The 19,796-nt window shown below is 36.3% G+C and overlaps 1 protein-coding gene across 1 annotated transcript in view; it reads left to right on the top strand.

The window, feature by feature from the left end:
* Positions 1 to 19,796, top strand: part of LOC120626734 (E3 ubiquitin-protein ligase RNF19B-like) — a 92,953-nt gene that overhangs the window by 30,090 nt on the left and 43,067 nt on the right. The window contains exon 2 of the mRNA XM_039894397.1: positions 18,952 to 19,040. Coding sequence (XP_039750331.1) covers positions 18,952 to 19,040 — 89 coding nt within the window. The remainder of the gene's footprint in view (positions 1 to 18,951; positions 19,041 to 19,796) is intronic.

Here is a 19,796-nt window from a genome sequence, read left to right as displayed (position 1 = left end):
TGAAATGAAGCTATATAAAGCAATAATAAATGTGCATGTAACAAAATTTAGGTATTCGTTTTTAAAGTTCAAGAGCTCTGTGATTCTTAGACTTTTTTAAACGCAAAAATGATATGGAACCTTTATTTTTACATAATTACCTACATGACCTATTCGAGAACTTCTCTTACCGGTAAAAAATAATCACGCAAATCTGCCAAGAAACTAGAATTTGGGATGTACATACCTCGTAACCACCTCGTTTAAAACCTTCGTCTTGTATGAGAGTCGGATAAAATAGGTAATATTTTATAACCTAGTTTAGCGTGATGATTCACTATGAACTGTTGGTTTCTCCGTGGCCTGACTTTCGGAATAGCACGGTATGGATGAATGGAACAGATTTATCAACGAACACGTGGTGTGTAGGTACAGTGATGAGTAAGTTTAGTAACTGCGTTAGTTAGCGTGGAGCCATGTCAGCAGCCGGATCTATAATTTTTTTTATTCTCGATTTTTTTTTCAATCTCACCTGGGATGATACAGTCTAAGATGGTAACGGGCTAATAGTCTTTATCGGTAGGGTGGTAACTAGCCACGGCCAAAGCCTCCCTCCAGACCAGAGAAAATCCACAAGATCTGATATCTCTGGTAGTGTCAGATAACGTCGGATGTATCCTAATTGATTTGAATTCATAAAGTTTAATTGCTTTTCAAAATTCCACATAATATTGAATAGATAAGATTTAATCTGAATATAATGTATTTATTGAACGGATTTGTCTACGTACACGAACATCCTGTATTTATTATAAGTAAAGCTTGAATAATAATCATAATAAGAAAGCTAAGGCTTTAAGTTCACGTTAATTAATGCTTACGGCGCACTTTTAATGCGTGCACAAAAGCATTGCATACCCATTTTTTTATTTTATTTAACTAGTATAGAAGCAGGCTGTTCCGATTTTAAAATCCGATCATATTCCTGGTGGTCAACCTAAAAAAGGACCCTAAAAAGGTAATGAAATAAAAGTATCTATTATTTGTTTAAAGAAGGAGGTTCTAGGAATGTTTGTATGTTATATTAATAATAATATTCTCGTTTTGTCAAATATTATCATCCCTTGGGAGCAGTGACACAGTGGTATGCACAGGGTATGCAGATTATATACCTGCCTGTGAGTCAGCTCCTACGAATATGTTAACCTCCTATGCGGAATTATTTCTTATTCATGTCCAAAAACACGGCTTTGTTTATATTTTATAGATCGAGATAGATTGTGTCCATCTCAAGGAAACTGTTCGCACGGAATATAAATGATCCGTGTATTATGTACGGGATTATTGTTTATTGTTCAGTTGACAATCGTAACAGCAGGTATTGAAGTATATAACTATTCCAGTATTATTGTTTATTACAATTATACCTGAGCGTAACAATATGACAATGCAATCCACACGAAGAACTCAAGGTGGATATCATTAGGGTATGAATGAATGAATGAATAAATGAATACAATTTTATAGTACACCAAATAAAAATATATGATTCAACAAGTATGCCTACGCTTTACTCCTTATTTTAGATTCAAAATCATTCAGCCAGATGTCGATAACTACGTTAAATGGTGCAAGCAACGACTATAGCTAGCCAGCCCTAAACATTTATTTGTTATAATGTATTTATTTATTTAGTACCGAAATTAGAAAGGAAAGGAATATGTAGTTACTGGTATTAATTATAATACTCATTTAATCATAACTTTATTGCAGAATGCCTGTAATCGTTTTGTGTGTTATGAAACATTTGTTAAAATGGTTGAATAAAGCGTTAGGGGGCGTTCATAAAATACGTGGGATGATTAAGGGGGCAGGGGGTCGAGTCAAATGTCATTTTATCTTACGATGGAAAGAGGGGGGATCTCGGCAAATATCACGCAATTTTTTTTCTAATTGAAACCAAAAAAAATTTCACTGTTTTGGTCCATTTAATCCTGATGACTATGGCATCATCATCCCAGAGTTATGCTTAAGATTTAATCTTACTAGTCTTAACTAGTCGTTAATAAAAGCACGAAGCATTTTTTCTTTTTACTTTAATTAGAATCCAACGCGTTTACGTCATTCAAACCTCGTCCTCTATGTTAGAACATTGTTCAAACATTGTTTCGGAGGCATTTTCTCCTATATAGTCTTCTGCAGCAAGCAGAGTAGGTACATCCTAAACGGTGTTGACAAAGTGAATCTCCAGTACTGCTTAACTGTGTGCTATAAAGTATTTGCTTTGCGGGGGAATTAATTCTTATCAGGCAAAGGTCCGATACAACGAAAGGATTTTATCTTTCAGTATACCATATAATAATTCGTACTGATTGGTAATTCCCGATGTAGGCAGGATTGGACCATTATTGTATTAGTATTAAAGTACGTAAGTAAGTTACTAGGTGGGGTACGGAGAACCCACTGGCCATCTGGCTAGTGAGATGAGATAGTGAACGCCGTGAATACCCTTACTAAAATTATAAATGCGAGAGTTCTTATGTTTGTTATTTTGTCCTTCCTTAGCGCCCTAACTAAGCAACCAATCAACTTAATTTTAACATTGTGTTAGTTGAAAGGACGTAAGAGAGTAACACAGGATTGTTTTTATACTATTGAAACAAACGGCTCCCAAGGGTTCCCGTAATAAACATAATAAACGGTCAACAGTTTGTAGTATTTAATATTTTGGGAAATTATTATGATACTGATAAATGTAGTAAATTTGCCAGTATCATTTTAATTTACTAAAATACCGGTAACTGGTATAGGTCTACTCCTAAACTTTGTGTGACTTGGGCAACAGTTTGCATGTCTTGTCTAATTCAACATTACGTATTTTAACTTGATAATAATGTATTCAGTAGGTGAAAAGCTAGATGTTGCATTAAGGAAATTGCGAATAATAATCTCAGTCGGTAGCTTTGTTTTCGCAATGGCGATATGTGACCCGATGTGACATTGTCGGCAGGTAAAGATTATCAGCAATTAGTAATCAATAGTGATTATTACAGGAATAGTCCTGATTCGTCTTCACGCGAGGATCTACATGGGCTGAGAAAGATAGACCTATCAATACCTTGTATTCGTTTTGTTTTGTACTCAAAAAACACTCGTTTGTATAAACAACGTGTAACGAACTAACGAAATAATATTGAAGGATGCATAAGAAAGCACTCTGTATTATTATTAAATCAAAAGAAGCATATTTAATTTTTCCATACAAACGAATTCAGAACATTTTAAGTGTTTACTTATGACAACCCTATTGAAAATAAAAGAACGACATGCGCATATGCTACGCTAAGCGACGGCCGTCGCGTACCTAATACAGTGACACGAATCTCATGATTTTAATTTTGCATGAGATGTTAGGGCTGTATCTGATTTCTTTCAGTAGAATCTATGGCAGTGGTTTACTCAAAAACTATTAAGTTTTCATTTTCGTATATAAGTTTCGGTGACAGTACATAATGTATCTCTAAAGCCTACGAAGTATTATTTTGTTTTTCATTTAGACGTTGTATACGTAATGAGAAGTGCCTTTTACAAATTATCCAACACAACAAAGGACTCTTACAATAATAAACAAACAATATTGAAATAAAAATGTCGTTAAATTAGAAACGAATGCAAAGATTTTGACTGAAAACATTCTTCCGTTCTTAAATCCAACTCAATTCCTAGACTACGTAATAACTTGATCGATACTCGACTAGACTCGGCCTTGGCCCTTCAAGTGCGAGCGGCCACATGCAATTTGCATCTTTAATGCATTCTCTATTAAAAATATGCAAGTCCGTGCTATTCTTTATAACGTTTTCCGGATCGTATACGACGATCCGGGTCAATTAAATGTCAATTTGAGTATCCTTACGACATTCCCGATGGCGAATCAGGGGCATCTTAATTGTATTTTTCTTTATTTTCGACGTGCTTCTTCCGACCGAACTTGATACTGCTATCACCAACACTTCTGCGCTTATGAGCAAACGAGTCTCTCGTTTGCTCATAAGCGCAAATTTGCTCTTTAAATCACCAGTTGACTGTTATTGGCTATTTATGATGTCGGTAACTCTGATTCTTCTCAATCTTGATTCTTCTATCTCTTTATTTTAGATTTTATCACTTCATATCTACACTATTACTCGCTGAATTTGTCTAAGTATCGTAGCAGTAAAATGCCATCACTGGCATCACGCACTCTTCAAAGACTGCGATCACAAACATTCATCCTTCACAGCATATAGGTAAAGCTGGTGACGTCACGGATAACGCAGGCCGCTCTGGACTCTATAGACAACAATTATTCACGCAATCAAATCAGACAAAGGGAACGTGGGAGACATAATTCGTATCGACCTATGCCCACAAAGCTGGCTCTCCAGTGCTGCGCGTAAGCGATGCGATTTGATGAATTATAATCTGTCGAGCAATATTTGTGTTAATAGCAAGTGTTTTTTTACGCATAAACATTATTATTTAAATTATACAATAAAAATAAGCAAATAATGAAAACAGAATGCAAGAAGTTAGAGGACCTAGTTAGACCTTTGACCTTGACTGCAAGCACACCTGATGCAATCTTAAGCGGTAACCGGCTGTTAGGTGTACGGTAGTTATATTAAAGACATACTCCTAATCGGATTCTACGCGTCATACCTTTGCTTTATTAATCTTGATGCATGCATTGAACGCCATATAATATATACCCATATTATATACCGTAATAATACGAACGGTGCCTGATGTGTTCCCAAAAAACATGCACAGAGCACAATATACCCTAAATTTTCCGGCAATTTTGCGCCATCTTTCTGCTTTATGCCTACCCTGGTCAAAACCCCGTTTCATACAAAGGGCTTGAAGGTTCACTTTGTCTTTAAGTTCCAATTTGTTACTAAATAAAAAAAATATAGATAAATACGTCGAGTCTGTTATGAGATAAATGCGCAGCCGATTGCTTCCAAGCAACCTTGCCATTAAGAAATTCATCAATTGTATAGTAACCTCGACTTAATAAATGAGTTTAACCTTCAGATTCATTTTAAAAAAGCACATACGATTTCTATGCTTTTCGCAGACGATATGCAGATGCTACTAGTTTAGTAATATTTTTATTTGTTTAAAAGTAATAATTGATGGAACCAGCAGAAGGCCTACCGCATGTTAAGTCCAAATCCCTCGCCTATAAGCAAGGCAAGAATTCGCAGGGTATCGTTATCAAGGGGCACGTCTTGCAAAGTGCCGACCTGTGTCCACACATCTGAGACCTAGGTGTAAACCTTTCAGACTTCGTGCTTAATGCCTCGTGCTTACCCTCGGTAACCCGCCCGAAGTTAGCCCGCTCCAATACAATAATCAATCAATCAATTATTAATTAAAAATCAAAGAGTGGTTATGTCAGTCACTTGAGATCACATCAGGTACGCTCATAATATCTAGAAGGAGTCGCGGTGGTCGGATGCGGCCAATAGGATATATATAAAAATCAATCAATACTTAACACCACGTGATATAGCAGTCCAGGGATGACTTGTAGTGGAATCCCCATTGAAAATGCAAAAGTGTGTAAAAATTATCCTTCCTTTACTCCCTATTTAAGCAACCAATCAACCTGATTTTTTGGTATCGAGTTATTTTTATTTATTTAATTTATTGACCATAATATGTTATATATTTATGTTTATATATATTTATATATATATATATATATATATATATATATATATATATATATATATATATATATTATAGTTATATTTATATTTATATATTTGTATAATTTTAAATCTTATTTATTGCACCACCTACCTATTTTCTATGTTTTTTCCTTTTACACCATTGGTTGCCTGGAAGAAATCGCTATGTAGCGATAAGGCCGCCAAATTTTACTCTCTTGATATGTATTTATATCTCTGTAACTACATTTTTTCTTTGGTGTACAATAAAAGTGTATTCATTCATAATTTCTAAGTTATCTTAATACTATTATAAATGTTGTAATCATAAATTCTTACGAATTTAACCGGTGATGTACCTGGCATTGACAATAAATAACTACTAAGGATTTTTTAACAATAGTGGACTACAACACTAATATTGAGGGAAGAATTCCCTCAATATTAGTAGATTCGGTGCATCGGTTAAAGGTAAGAATTGGTAGTACGTAGGCATGTACTATAATGTATTACCATAAAGTGTTAATTTGTTACACATTACATACAAATTAATATCTTTAACACTATTAAAACACAATCTTATTTAAATATAACTTTATAAATTAAACATCACACAAATCATATAAATAAACAATCACAAACGTCTGAAGTGGGTAAGCATGTAGTTTAAAAAAGTTATAAATAAAATTACCACAAACGTCGATCTTCGTGCTACACAATACAGGTTGTTTAGAAGCTAGATGAAATCACGAATAGTTACATAGGCTAGGCATCGCTTTTATCCCAATAAAACAAACGGTTCCCGGTAAAAAACGTAATAAACGCGGGCAACAGCAAATAAATAAAATAAAACAAAACCTCCATGACTACGCAAAATAACGTTGATCCATAATTCCATTCCTAAGATAAGAAGAACTAGCACAATTTCGCGTTTTGGATTCCGCATAAGTATTATGAGTCGGATTTAAAATACCACTGTCATCGTGTTAAACAATGTTATCTGCATTATTTTTTAATTGCTGGAACATGGTTAGATAACAGTTTTATTAAATTAATCTAGAGCTAAGAACGCAAGCACCTAGATTGAAATAATAATTAGACTAAGTAAGAGCGTATGATATAATCTTTATCTATACAAATGAATATAAAGTGTCTTTCCGTGATTTTGAAATATTTGCCTCGCCATGATTATTTATACGATTGCAAATGAATACTACACGGAAAATAGATGTCCATTTTTCCTTATTGAAACTGATCTTTGTTTTCTTTATTTAGGGTTGAATCAGATTTTTTTTATGTACTAAATATAATAAGTATCAAAAATATAAAACTTTGTGTTAAAGTATATGAGATTGTTTATTTCTGATTAAACATTGTTCTGCCAGAGAACACTTGAATGGTCTTAATTCCTTTTTTTCGATATTAATAACTGTGTATCCTACTTCGGATTTTAGATCGTTGACTATCAATCTAAAAATCAGAAGTGGGATGCACAATATTTAACCACCAGACTGTCCCACTTTATTCACTTTAGCTTATTATAAATTCTTAAATTGCTGCAGTAATATGACTAGATTTGATTAATTTAAACAACTTTTTACTGTGAAAGCGGCTGCGTCAAATAACAGAACAACATAAGTGAACTTGTAATAAAGAACTAAAATAAAGTCAATAAACAGCCTTTCTGTGCGGCCAAAGTCGTCGAGCTTTTATACTAGCCAATTATGATTTATAATAAAACAGCCAAGATAAGAGTCTTGTAGGTACGAAAATCGTTTCTATCCTCGATATAAATATAGGGGATATCGTGTGTTTGTTTACTGTTCGCGCGAGTTTTCGTGATTTCGCTTGTCTTTTGTTACATGTAAAAAGTGTATTAATATAATATGAAAGATGTTTTGTACATCGACAGCCTTAAACGGCTTATCGGACTTGTGTGTATAAAGTTAAAAACTTTACAGTGTAAGTACCTAACTTGTAGGTACTTGTTTTTGTCTTATATGTTATTTCATATCCGCCAATTTTGGGCGGTTTATGATTAATTTTTAGTTATTTCTTGCATTTTAATAGATCGGTCCCATTTTAGTTTTATGACATTATTATAAAGTTCTTCCTAAATATGAGGAGGACTTTTTCGACGATGTTACTCCATCGTAATATCAACAGATAGAGGTACTCCGCTTGCATCGAATTCGTTCACTCGACGCGTTTGTTTTCGTCTATCCATCTACTTGGCAGTCAATAAAAGCTGTGTTTAGCGGTGCGAAATCGCCATTCCAGCACCTTCAGATCCGAGTACCATTGCCACTTCAGCTTCACCAGTCGTTGAGCTATGACGGTAGCTCTGGTTCTTCTACGGACCTCATCATTTCGTATGAGACCCACACGGAACGACGATTCTTTGTGCCATAAGTACTCCCGAATCCGATATAGAGATAATTTCCCATTTTTGTTTACTTGAAATCTATGCTACGACCGGTTCCACCCGCATTCTGAAGACCATACAAGCTTTCTTATCATTAAATTAAAGACATATGAAAATCTATAATGCAACACATTTTTGTGCTCATTACGTTTTGTTGCGAGTTTCCTGGATATAACTGAAGTTACTTATAGGCATACAGTATAATAGAAGAATGCTCTGGTGTCATCGTAGGCGCAGGTTATTAACTGAATGAATGTGACAAAAGGGTCGGTGGTCACGTGTTCGCACCGATCCTATTTCTTTTCCAATGCGGTTCCAATGCAATTACACAATAACCCAGGGCTGACGAAGCTGCGTTATCGGTACGCGAATACAATTTTAGATACGTCATTAATCAAGGAATAACGATCATCCTGATTGTATACAGATACTGAGAGCTATACATTTTTTTTTAATGTAAAGATCAGAAAAAGGATGCTCGATATTTAATATATTTTCTACTGAGGCAAACTACGTACTTTTCCCAAGTAACTTTGATAGGCATAATAAAACTTATTAAGTATAATAGGCGAATGCTCTGCAATATAGTTTATTAAATGAAATGACAACTGGACCGGTCGTCACGTGTCCACACCGCTCCCATTCCACTTCTAATCCGGTTTCGATGCAAATACACTGTAACTCAGGGATAACGAACCTTTGGTAGTTATGCGAGTGGTTTATTTAGGCGTGTCATTCAGTAACGCATGACGATCTTCGTCATACTTAGCCAATAAATGAAAGAAAAAGGCGTCCGTTAGAATTTAGAGCCTTCCCGCTGCTTTACGGTTTAGGGCGGGTGAACGGTTCAGCAGTTCAACTCCTTTCTCGTGGTGCCGCCATTGTCTAGACAGCACCGACAGTGTATAGATTGAATATATCATAAGGCAGTGGCGTGTACTTCACACTTGTACAAAAGCACAGCCTATTCTCAATATTTTATATAACTCATATACGAAGAGGACTTTTACCACTTTAGCTAGCTTCCTGCTTCTCTTACGCCTATGCAGTAAGAGTTGGTACTTTTATCGCTTTAAAATTGATGGATCTGCGGCTCTCTCTGTCTACATGACTATCCCTACCATAAGTAATTGTTTCCGGGATCGACAGGTAAACGTGCTCTCCGACACACACGTGTAAACAGCGCCATTATCTAATCTTCAGCTGAGAATTTCTTGACTTAAACCCAATACTAAGAACCAAAATTCGGAATGCGTGTAGAAGCACTTGTTCAAAATATTTTCGAATAAATATTGTAAAAATGTTAGCTATCCCTGCTTTAGTCTATTCTTAGATTTCTTAGTCTGTGCTCTACAGACACAAAGGCGTAGGATAGGCATAGCAGGGAGACAATAACCACCTATTCTTATTCGGCCTTGCATGTAATTTACCATGTGTCATGTAACATTCTTTCATATAAACCGAAATCCAAAGCCTTATTAAAAGTGAAAGATTAAGTCGAGCGAGTATTAAGACTGAGGTAATGTCTGAGACGTATTTAAACTTAATATAAATACAAAACAATTTAAACAATACATCTGACCGTCGTTGTTGTAGGACATCTTGTAGGACATCGGAGAGAGAAGTAGAGCAAGTAGTTGCTCAACGCTTCTCCTTCTGGGTTGGCGGGCTTTAAACTTCCCCTCTTACTGGTTGTCAGTCTACAGCTGTGGAACGCTACAGATTATGCACTCTTTTTTATTACATAGTATAAAACAAAGAGTTTAGCATCCGCGCTTGATACGCGGATTTTAAAGCAGTTTTCGGCAATATATATGCAGGATTTCGACTTCACTTTCAGGGGGCCGACTTCAAATCCCATTACGCCCTCTTACTTTTCATAGTTATGTGCGTTTTAAGCAATCAAAATATTACTAGCTTCAACGGTGACGGAAGACATCGTGAGGAAACCTACATGCCTGAGAGTTCTCCATAACGTTCTCAAAGGTGTGTGGAGTCCACTGATCTGCACTGGGCCAGCGTGGTGGATTACCTTAACCCTCTCTCAACCTTTTCAACTTCTCAACATATTGGGAGGAGACCGTGCCCTGTGGTGGACCGGCATTGGGTTGATGTGATGATGATGATGATAAAGTGATTCAAGAGAAAGGTTTCAGAATAAAGTTCAGGTCAAATAATAGCCAAGAAATGCAATGTGTGGTGTCTGTCGTAACAAACTTAGTTTTGCGCGCAAACATTGCAAACTTTTGCTAAACTGCCTCACATTAGTATCCACATTGCACCCGTGCGAAGCTGGGGTGGGTTGCCCAGTATCTAAATACAAACTCTTCAGCATCATAATATTTAGTATAGACAACGTATTCCTACATAACGTTCTGTAACTCTGTTATGTAACTGTAAATAGGAAGCCAAGAGCGCCAATAATATCTCTCATGTCATGTTACTAGCATGTAAAGATTTCCTTGAAGTGCTCAACGATGTCCATAATAGATTTATGTCGACGAATGCATGCGCTCCTAGGACATAATTGGATTGCAGACGGTTGAATGCTCTGCATTATTTTTACATTTGTTAACTGTAACGTGTGATTACAGCTGTTAACTGTGTCGAGCGGAGTTCGCGATTATGGAAAAGTTAGAAGGTATTTTTGCTGCATTTTGAGATCCCCAAACCGTAACCATCGAGTTTTCTGGCTGGGTATTCCTATATCCTAAAGAATTTCTAATTGTATTGGAAACACCTGTTGTCTAACATGCTCACCACAGGCCAACGAGACAGACAAAATAAACAAAACTAATCAAATTCAAAACAGCATACTCTATTTGTTGTCGTCACTCTATTGACGTCACGTTGTAGGAAGTCCTTATTAGATAAGTAACCTGGCTCTGTTATACGTACAAGTGCCACATACTTATCTGTGAACTGCAGGATGTTACGCTAGCGTATTGCAAACTGAAATCGTTTTATAATCCCGTATTGTTACATAACTGCTCTAATATCTTGTCCAAGCGGTCCTTTTGAACGGAAATTTTTGTCTGGCTAGTAGTTAGTTTGTACCTTACCGAAAATGATTTCTCGTCAATTGATTTAGCGCTCGGGTACGATATTTCGTAGAAACCGATTAGTAGTATGTTTTGATATAACTGTCGTATGCCGTACAAGGCGGAGATAGTATAATGGTTAGGGTATGAGACATCGGCCTCCCTTTCGGAGGTATCGAGTTCTATCCCCGAACGCACCTCTAACTTTTCTGAGTAAAGTGCGTTTTAAGAAGGAAAATTATTTGCTGTTTATATACTAAAAGCGGTAAAGGTAGCATTGATAGCTCAGTGGTTAGCACTTTAACTTCGCTTTAGAGGGCCTGAGTTCGAATCCCAGTAGGTACGCACCTCTAACTTTTCTAAGTTATGTGCGTTTTAGCAATTATAATATTAGGCATGATTGATCGAGTAACTGTCGGAAAAGAAACGCAATATGGGGACTGGGAAACTTACAGCTGCAGCATATGACACATATAATAAGACGTACTACGTTAGACGGTACGAGTTACCAACGAGTGTTTAATTGTATCGTGCTCCACCGCTAATGGAGGTCCATTAACGAACCAATCACACATCATCGTATATCGATTATTATGCTTTGCAGTCATTGATAGTTGACACTTAACACGAGTCACATTCAATCAAACTAGAATTGTTTTCTAGTTGTTTAAAATGTTATCTATATATCTCTATCTAAACCAAGTTAGATTCAAAAGTAAAAGAGAAACTCTTGATAAAGAACATATTATTCTTAATCGTTACAGTCTTGGCAGACTGATCGTGGTCGTCTCTGGGTGTTGTGGCTCGCTTTACAATCCGTCGCCACTTTTCTCTAAAGGTCGCGTTTCTTGCGCATTCATGTAGAGGAGCCTCGATTGCGGCCTTCACTTGGTCCGTCCATCTCATGATCTACCGCGAGCTCTGGTACCTTTAACTTTCCCTTGAACCCTAAGACGCCCAATGCACACATCATTACGCCTGGACACGTCACCGAATAATCTGAGAATTCGCGCTTGAACTGCAGAAGATAGGCGCTGTTTGATGCTGAGTTCGTCGAGAATCGATTTATTCGTACGGAACATGTTCCAGGTCTCCCAACATTCAGAATATGTTAAAAGACGAATAATGATAACAACCTAACCCAGGTGTTTACTGACCATGCTAATACTACTAACGTACACGGCACCACACTGCGCAGGAATTTTTAGCATTCTTCTTTAAATATTGGGCAGTCAATAACACAGAAAAGATTTGTCAAATCTGTCTGGCTAGTTCCAGAGTTTAGCCCGTTCAAACAAAAAAAAAAAACTCAGCTTTATTATGAGCCTATATCCAGTAACGTTTCTAAATTTAAGAAAATTTGAGCAAGCCAAGGTACTTTAAGGACGAATTTGACTCACCATGTCCTCTAAAATGCAGTTCTTGTTGTGCCCAATGACGAACAATAACAACTTATATTTAAAAACACTGCGGTTATGTTCAACAAGCAAATTAAGATTGGTAATTTCGATTGATAATGTGTGGGTATTAACAGCACTCAAGTCTTTTAAAGCACCTAAAAAGATATTTAAATCGTAATAGTAGAAGGAAGTACCTATAAGCTTAACACAAGTTTTCAAAGTAAGTCATTGATCATTGTTAGCGGATTGATTTAGTTAAGTTTTAGATTTGTTATTTTAAAAAGTTTCATTAATTTGCATACTACTATAAGATAAGGAAATAAGAGAGATAGGAAATCATAGACAAATCAAAATGCCAAAGATGGCTTATCGCTTCGCTTAGTTGTTCTTATTTAATGAGATTTGAAAACCTAAGAATTAATATATTAATGCGATTACTAATTAAAACATAACGACCCAGCATATGTTTGCATTGTTTTCCTTATAGCTATCTTACCAGTTACGTCCTTACGTTCATCGGACTTCCCAAGATCCGCCTCTACATAATATTATATGGGTCAATGCACCGCAGTTTTGAAGAACTGCAGATTCACTGTCGTTAATCTCACGGATTTTAACGCTTACTCGAGAACGTGACTAATTGTAAAAGACCGCGATACCATTTGAATAAAACCTTGTGAAACCCTCTGTTAGTAAAATGAATGAAGGAACAAAATTCTCACGGATATTCTACAATATTAATAATTTTGTACTACTATAGCAATAATCATAATAATTAGGTATAGATCTATCGCCCGAGAGTTTATAAACAAAATTATCCAAAATGTTCAGATCAAACAATAAAGTTAGTAGAGCCATCCTTATAGACAGAGTAGTGTAGGAAATATTATCTTCTAATTTCTTTTAATCTCGGGCGTAAGTCAAATTCTTCTTCTTCTAAGTCGTGCCCTCTTGGTGGTCATGGATGCCGAGATGGTATAAATGGCGTTAGGCTTTATTGGATCGCACGGCCACCCGACGAGTAGGTATAACAAATAATGACATAATAATTTTGTGGAAAATATGTAGGTAGGCATTCGTATTCTTGTTTATGCATAACAAATTTCCGTCGTACATAATCCCTATCCCTACTAATATTATAAATGTCAATGTAAGTTTTTTTGTTACGCTTTCACGCAAAAATTACAAGTTTCTAATGAAACTTTGTACACATATTCTTGGAAGAGTTAGAAGTAATATAGGATACTTTTTATCCCGACATTAAGCTCGGTTCCTTTGGGAGAGGGGATGAAAGTGTTTGACGATTTTACACCATAACTCCGATAAATTATAACCAATTTAAATAACTATTTTGTACTATAGAGGTTATAATATGTATTTAATTTGGCCCAAACTTTGTGTGGATCTGATGAATGTGGTTGGAGATAGAGGACAGAAATACTCAGCGGACAGCAGCAAACTCCTCATTTAAGGCTTAGCGATACTGAATACTTTAATTTTTTTTAGAACTACAACTAAATTGAATGCCACATCAAAAAACAAAAACAAACGCAGGCGAAGTCGCGGGCAACAGCTAGTAATTAATAAATTTGTCCATTATAATTTCAGTCAGTGTGTGTGTAAAAATTTTACAATCATTTACTATCTTCAATTCAATCTTAATTGTTTTTGTTATTTTACTTTGTCATTTATAAAATCGTTGTCATTTCAATGTTAGGTATTTTATGTCAATTGGAATGCCTATTTTTGGGCATAGGTTTCCTCCATCCATCTATTTCTCTCTCTCGCCAGCCTTGTCCAGGGAGCCCCAACAGCCTTGATAATGTAGGTAGGTATGTAAATATTTAACGTAATGAATTGTTTTTGCAATCTGCGCTGAGCCAGCGTGGTGGACAAAACAATTGAGATTTAAACGAGTGCCAAAATCTGTAGGTGATCCTGAAATATCACACATAAGAACATAACACATTCAAAAAATATATATATTTTCATATTTTTATTTAGTTTTTTCTGCTATAACAATTTATGCTATGAGAAAGTGTAATACTTTCAGTAAATTTGAACAGCAGAATTACTTACAAAAGCAGATTATTGAGGATAAATTATAGCTTCATATTAGAATACTGAATAACAGGTAAGGCATCTGCTATTCAGGAGTCGAAAAGTTTATTCAGTATCGCAGCGAAATTTGAATGAAACGCTAAAAATAATGCGCATTGTGCACTTACGTTAGGTAAATATATTACCTATGCTATGACTAAATAAAAATTAACTTGACAAAGGCCCTGACCAATGCTCTATGGCAAAACCAGGAATGCCCGCTTTGTTAAGGAAAGCTCAGGACTGCACAGTTAACGGTGCCTCTGGCTGCGATAAAACCGCTGTCCGCTTCTGGGATATTCCTATTTACAACAACTTTCCTCGTTTGCTAGCGTAAAGCCGTAATTTTGTATACTCGATCGCGTAATTTAACAATTATTTATTGTAAAGCCAACATCTCCTGAAGATGCTTAGGTTTCGGGGCGAAACGTGCGTAGAGGGTACATTGCCGAAGATCTGTTTGGTGTGGAGTATAAGTATTGAAGAAATTATAAATATAAATTACACCATACAGATTCTCCTGATGTTCGCGGAGTATAGCAAATTAAGCTTAATTTTCTTAAGACGAGACGAGTCAAAATTTGTTCGAGTCACAAATCACACGACATTAGTCCTACGACAGAATTTCGTGTTTCGTAAATGTCCAATATTTTGAACGGTTCCGGCATTCGATAACACGAACACCCAGAACTGAATACCTATCGTAAGGATATAGATGATCGCCAATCGGTCAACACGTAGAATAAATAAATAATTATTAAACCCCTAAACGGTGTCTACGCGACATTTTACCGGAACGCTATCTTACCAGCACGTTTTTGTCGGTATGCTGGTAACTAGGGTGGTAAATACGGCCGGAGCCTTATACCAGACAAGAGAAAATCAATTCATATTCTTAAATTGCCCTGCCATAGATCAAACCCGGGACCTCCTATTAGTAAGACAACAGTGGTCACCATTGCCCCTTCAACATTTCGCTCCATTTTTGGACAACATTAGGAACCAGGAAAGGAAGAAACGGATGTTACAGTAATTTTATAAATGTGGTAAATAATAAAACTTTTGAAACTATACATTTTTATTTGCCAGATATTATATTAAAAATGATTAGGAGTTTTGCAAATACGCTAGTTATTATTATTTCAAGAAACAACCAATGTTCATGACGTAGAGTGGTCGGTATTTTAATATAAATACCACTGCATTATCGATACACTCCAGTCCTGAAGGGACTCGAACGAAGCAAAGATACCTCCCGGTGTCTTAGTCGTTATCACGGAGCATAACAATCACAAGGCTTCCCTCCATACAAAGAGGGTTCCTAACATAACTAGCCAGGCCCAAAGCCTCCCACCGTACGAATTATGAATGTGTTAAATGTTAACTGCAGAATAAACACATAAAACGTAAACATAATCTTGCGATTTGCATTTACCGCTGATCCAACCATTATGTGTCGACCCTGTTACCCAATGCGTGAACTTGCATTACCAGCAACTGTTGAATTACTTTTCCGACAGCTGCCGAGGTGAAGCAAGAGTAGGGGAACCCATCTGTCCAGACATTTGCGGATTTGTCCTAGTTGAAAGGAAATCCGGAGAACGTCTGGCCGTATTTCGACGACCTCCTTGGCGCACTGGAAAGCGCTGGGGCCTTGTGAGTGCAATTAGCGGGTTCGATTTTTGGCAGGGGCAATTTGACTATTTACACGTTCTGATTTTCTCTGGTTCAGTACGTATGGTTGGTATGGTATGGAGGTTATATTAAAACACACACGTCTAATCGGTTTCTACGCGTTATCAAATCGCTTGATGGGATGTCTTTGTCGATAGGGTGGTGACTAGCCACGGCTGAATCCTACCAGACTAAACACATGAGCGTTATACTCACATTGCAACCCTCTAACTTGAGGTTAACTCGGGTTAGTGTTAAGGCGATATGGTGGGCGAACGCCATATATCTACACACATTTCCTTTAAGTATACCTACGTAAGCAAACGGCTTACTTATGTACAGCCATCGGTAAAAGCAGTATTATTTCAAACATCAAAGTTGAAATTATAGGCCTTGTCGTCCTAGAAATTAAATGAGGATTACATTTCCAATAACCAATATCAAAGTGATAACTACTTTAAGCCATGGTAGTTCACTTATAATATGGTGGTGATATAAATTTACCTACTCTTAGAAACCGATTTGGATTTAATAAAACTGCTATATTAGATATATGCCGTTACCAAGTTAGACTGCATAATGAATTACCATCGGACGCGAGTGGAGTCAAACGCTATCTCGTGGTGGATTAAAAACAATATTTATAAAAATATGGCCTCCATATTTTTTTCTAATGGTACTCCTACATATTTTTTTCTAATGGTGCTCCTACACATGAAATACGAGCGTCTATGAACCGAATTCCATGTGGACGGTGTTGTTTTGCATCATATCACGTTCCACCTCACACGACCGAATCTTATTGCTCAACACTTACTGTTTACATGGTCACAATAATAAATTGTTATATTTGACGACCTCTCTGTGGCGACGTTGCATATACTCGTTTTTAAACCAAGGTAACACATTTTTTTACCGGAGTAGGCATTTAACAGTGTTCGTATGTATTATATGTGGACTACTAAACTATGTGGACTAATATTTGTACCATTGCAAGTTTCATAGGCTATATGGATAATCCAATATGGTGGATATCATTTATGTAAAATAAATGGCTTAGAGAACCCATGGGCGTTGCGGTTCCAAGGTCGGCACCATTAAACGCAGTTGGTCGCCCCCCAACGAGGTGGACAGACAGCATGAAGCTAGTCGCTGGAAGCCGCTGGAAAAAAGCGGCTCAGGACTTTGGATTTTGGAACTCGATACAAAGTCCTATGTCCTGCAGTGGACGTCAATCGGTTGATGATGAGGATGAGGATTATGATGAAAAAAAATGGTATTTTTTGTTGGCGTAATAATTTTTGAAATTATTTTTATGTAGGATTCAACTTCGTTTTGTTGCTAAATCATAACAAAAAATTAGTCTTGCAATCGTCCGTTCAATCTGGCTGCTTGTTTTGAGGTCGATTGATTAAAAAAAATATTTTTTCTTGGCAGTTACTTGATCTAAGCCTGCCCTGCGTACCTGTGTCAGAAGACCGCAAACTAATCTTTTGGAAAAATTAAAACAAGAAACAAAAAAAAATACTTGAATTGCCTCGAACCGTATATACCTACCTACTCGTAAAAAAAACTAAGAACCAGATAGATACAAAAAAGATTAACAAAGACGCATTTTTATTAATGCATAGGAAGTTAATAAGATACGACTTTACGAAAAACTTAGGTATGTATCGCGAGAGAGATAATAATATCTTTGGAACCGTGCTCCAGTCATGAAAATATATAGGTACTTTTTTGATATTTCCTAGATTAGTTCCTACCTATTAAAAATTCAGAAGCAATTTCACCCTGCAGTTGTAAAAATATCTGAATAATAAAATATTTTTCTGTGATTCTGTAGATTGTGTAAAATCATGATGAATTAACTAGTGAGGTAAAACTTTTTTATTGCACATAATATAGCATTGTCGACATTAATTATATCAATTCATAATTTAAAATGTTTACAGCATTGATAGCTATTTAATATTTATAACTTTATATGACTATTGATTACTACATAGGTGGCTACTTCAAGGTTTTTATTTAAGATTTTTAGCCTCGGCTAGAAAAATAACACTTACGAAATGTTTATGGCATGTTTATACTCGTAGATACGAGTCTTCCTCATAGACTCGACCAGGTGAGTGTGTCAAAAAATGTAATAAATAAACTCTCAAGTTATTTGCACGCTCACAACCAAACGCTACTTCAAAATAGTTTGCTCAAATATACGAAATCTTCAGCATTATAATAAGCATAGAATGTGAATGTACTTACATTAAAATGTACTACAATTTAATAGGCAAATGTATTCCTTAGAATATAAAGATCCTTCATAATGGATTTTCATTTCTCTGAGCATGTATCTCTAAAATTAAATACTAAATTAAATAATATATTGATAATGATGTTGATAGTGATAATTAGCGTTATTTCCCTATATATTATTTCACTCGTGCATTAAGAGGTTGATTTAATACGTGTTTCTGAATGACATTTTTCTCAGCAACTTCCTCGAATAAATACTTCATATTAAAAATTACGTTGTTAAAAATCATTAGATTTCGATATATAATTTTACTAGTGCACAAAGCGCAAGATTTTATACGTGTTTTTGTTTGCTTCAGTATTGGACCAGGGTGAGCGGCCTGTGAGAATTGGCACTGAACAAGCGCAGGCGAGGCCGGCAGTGCAATATATCGCGGAAGACGAAGAGGTGAGTTTTTTTTTAAATCTTGTTTTTTAGGGCATTTGCACAGACTGCCTCGCTTATTTATGCCGCAAAACATCATTACTGTGTTCCGGGCTGAAGGGCTTGGTTGCCGTGACAGGCACATGGGGGTTATCACCAGTGGCGTGCATAGAGGGTATGCACAGGGTATGCATATGATATAAAATGAACAAAATCTCCAGTAAGAGTTATAATAAAACTTAAGTATATACATTGTAAGAGTTATAAAAGCCTACCCTTAAGTATTTAAAACTCGTACTGATGATTTTCTACATTTTATATCATCTGCATACCCTGTGCATACCCTCTATGCACGCCACTGGTTATCACGTATATCCGTTTTTTTATAATAGCTTCAATATAGAATCGGGGATAGCGCAGTTAATGTCCTCCAAGATGTGTGGAGTCCCACCAATCCGCACTGGTTCAGCGTGGTGGACTACGGCCTTAAACCCTTCTCGTTGTGGGAGGAGACCCGTGCCCTATAGTGGGCCGGTAATGGGTTTATGTTGATGATGATGTTGATGATGACATCATAGTGGTTAGGACATCGGCTTCACTTGCTGGGGCTGAGTTCTACTCCCAGCAAGACGCACCTTTAACTTTTCCAAGTTACGTGCGTTTTAAGCAATTAAAATATCAAAATTCAAAATTCAAAATTCAAAATTCATTTATTTCAAGTAGGCCTAATACAAGCACTTTTGAAACTTCAAGTCTGTCCGTGTGTAGTGACTCTACCAC

Source organism: Pararge aegeria, chromosome 10, assembly GCF_905163445.1.
Source record: "Pararge aegeria chromosome 10, ilParAegt1.1, whole genome shotgun sequence".
Taxonomy (NCBI): Eukaryota; Metazoa; Arthropoda; class Insecta; order Lepidoptera; family Nymphalidae; genus Pararge; species Pararge aegeria.
The sequence above is the reverse complement of the archived record's forward strand: the minus strand, read 5'-3'. Positions and strand labels throughout refer to the sequence as shown.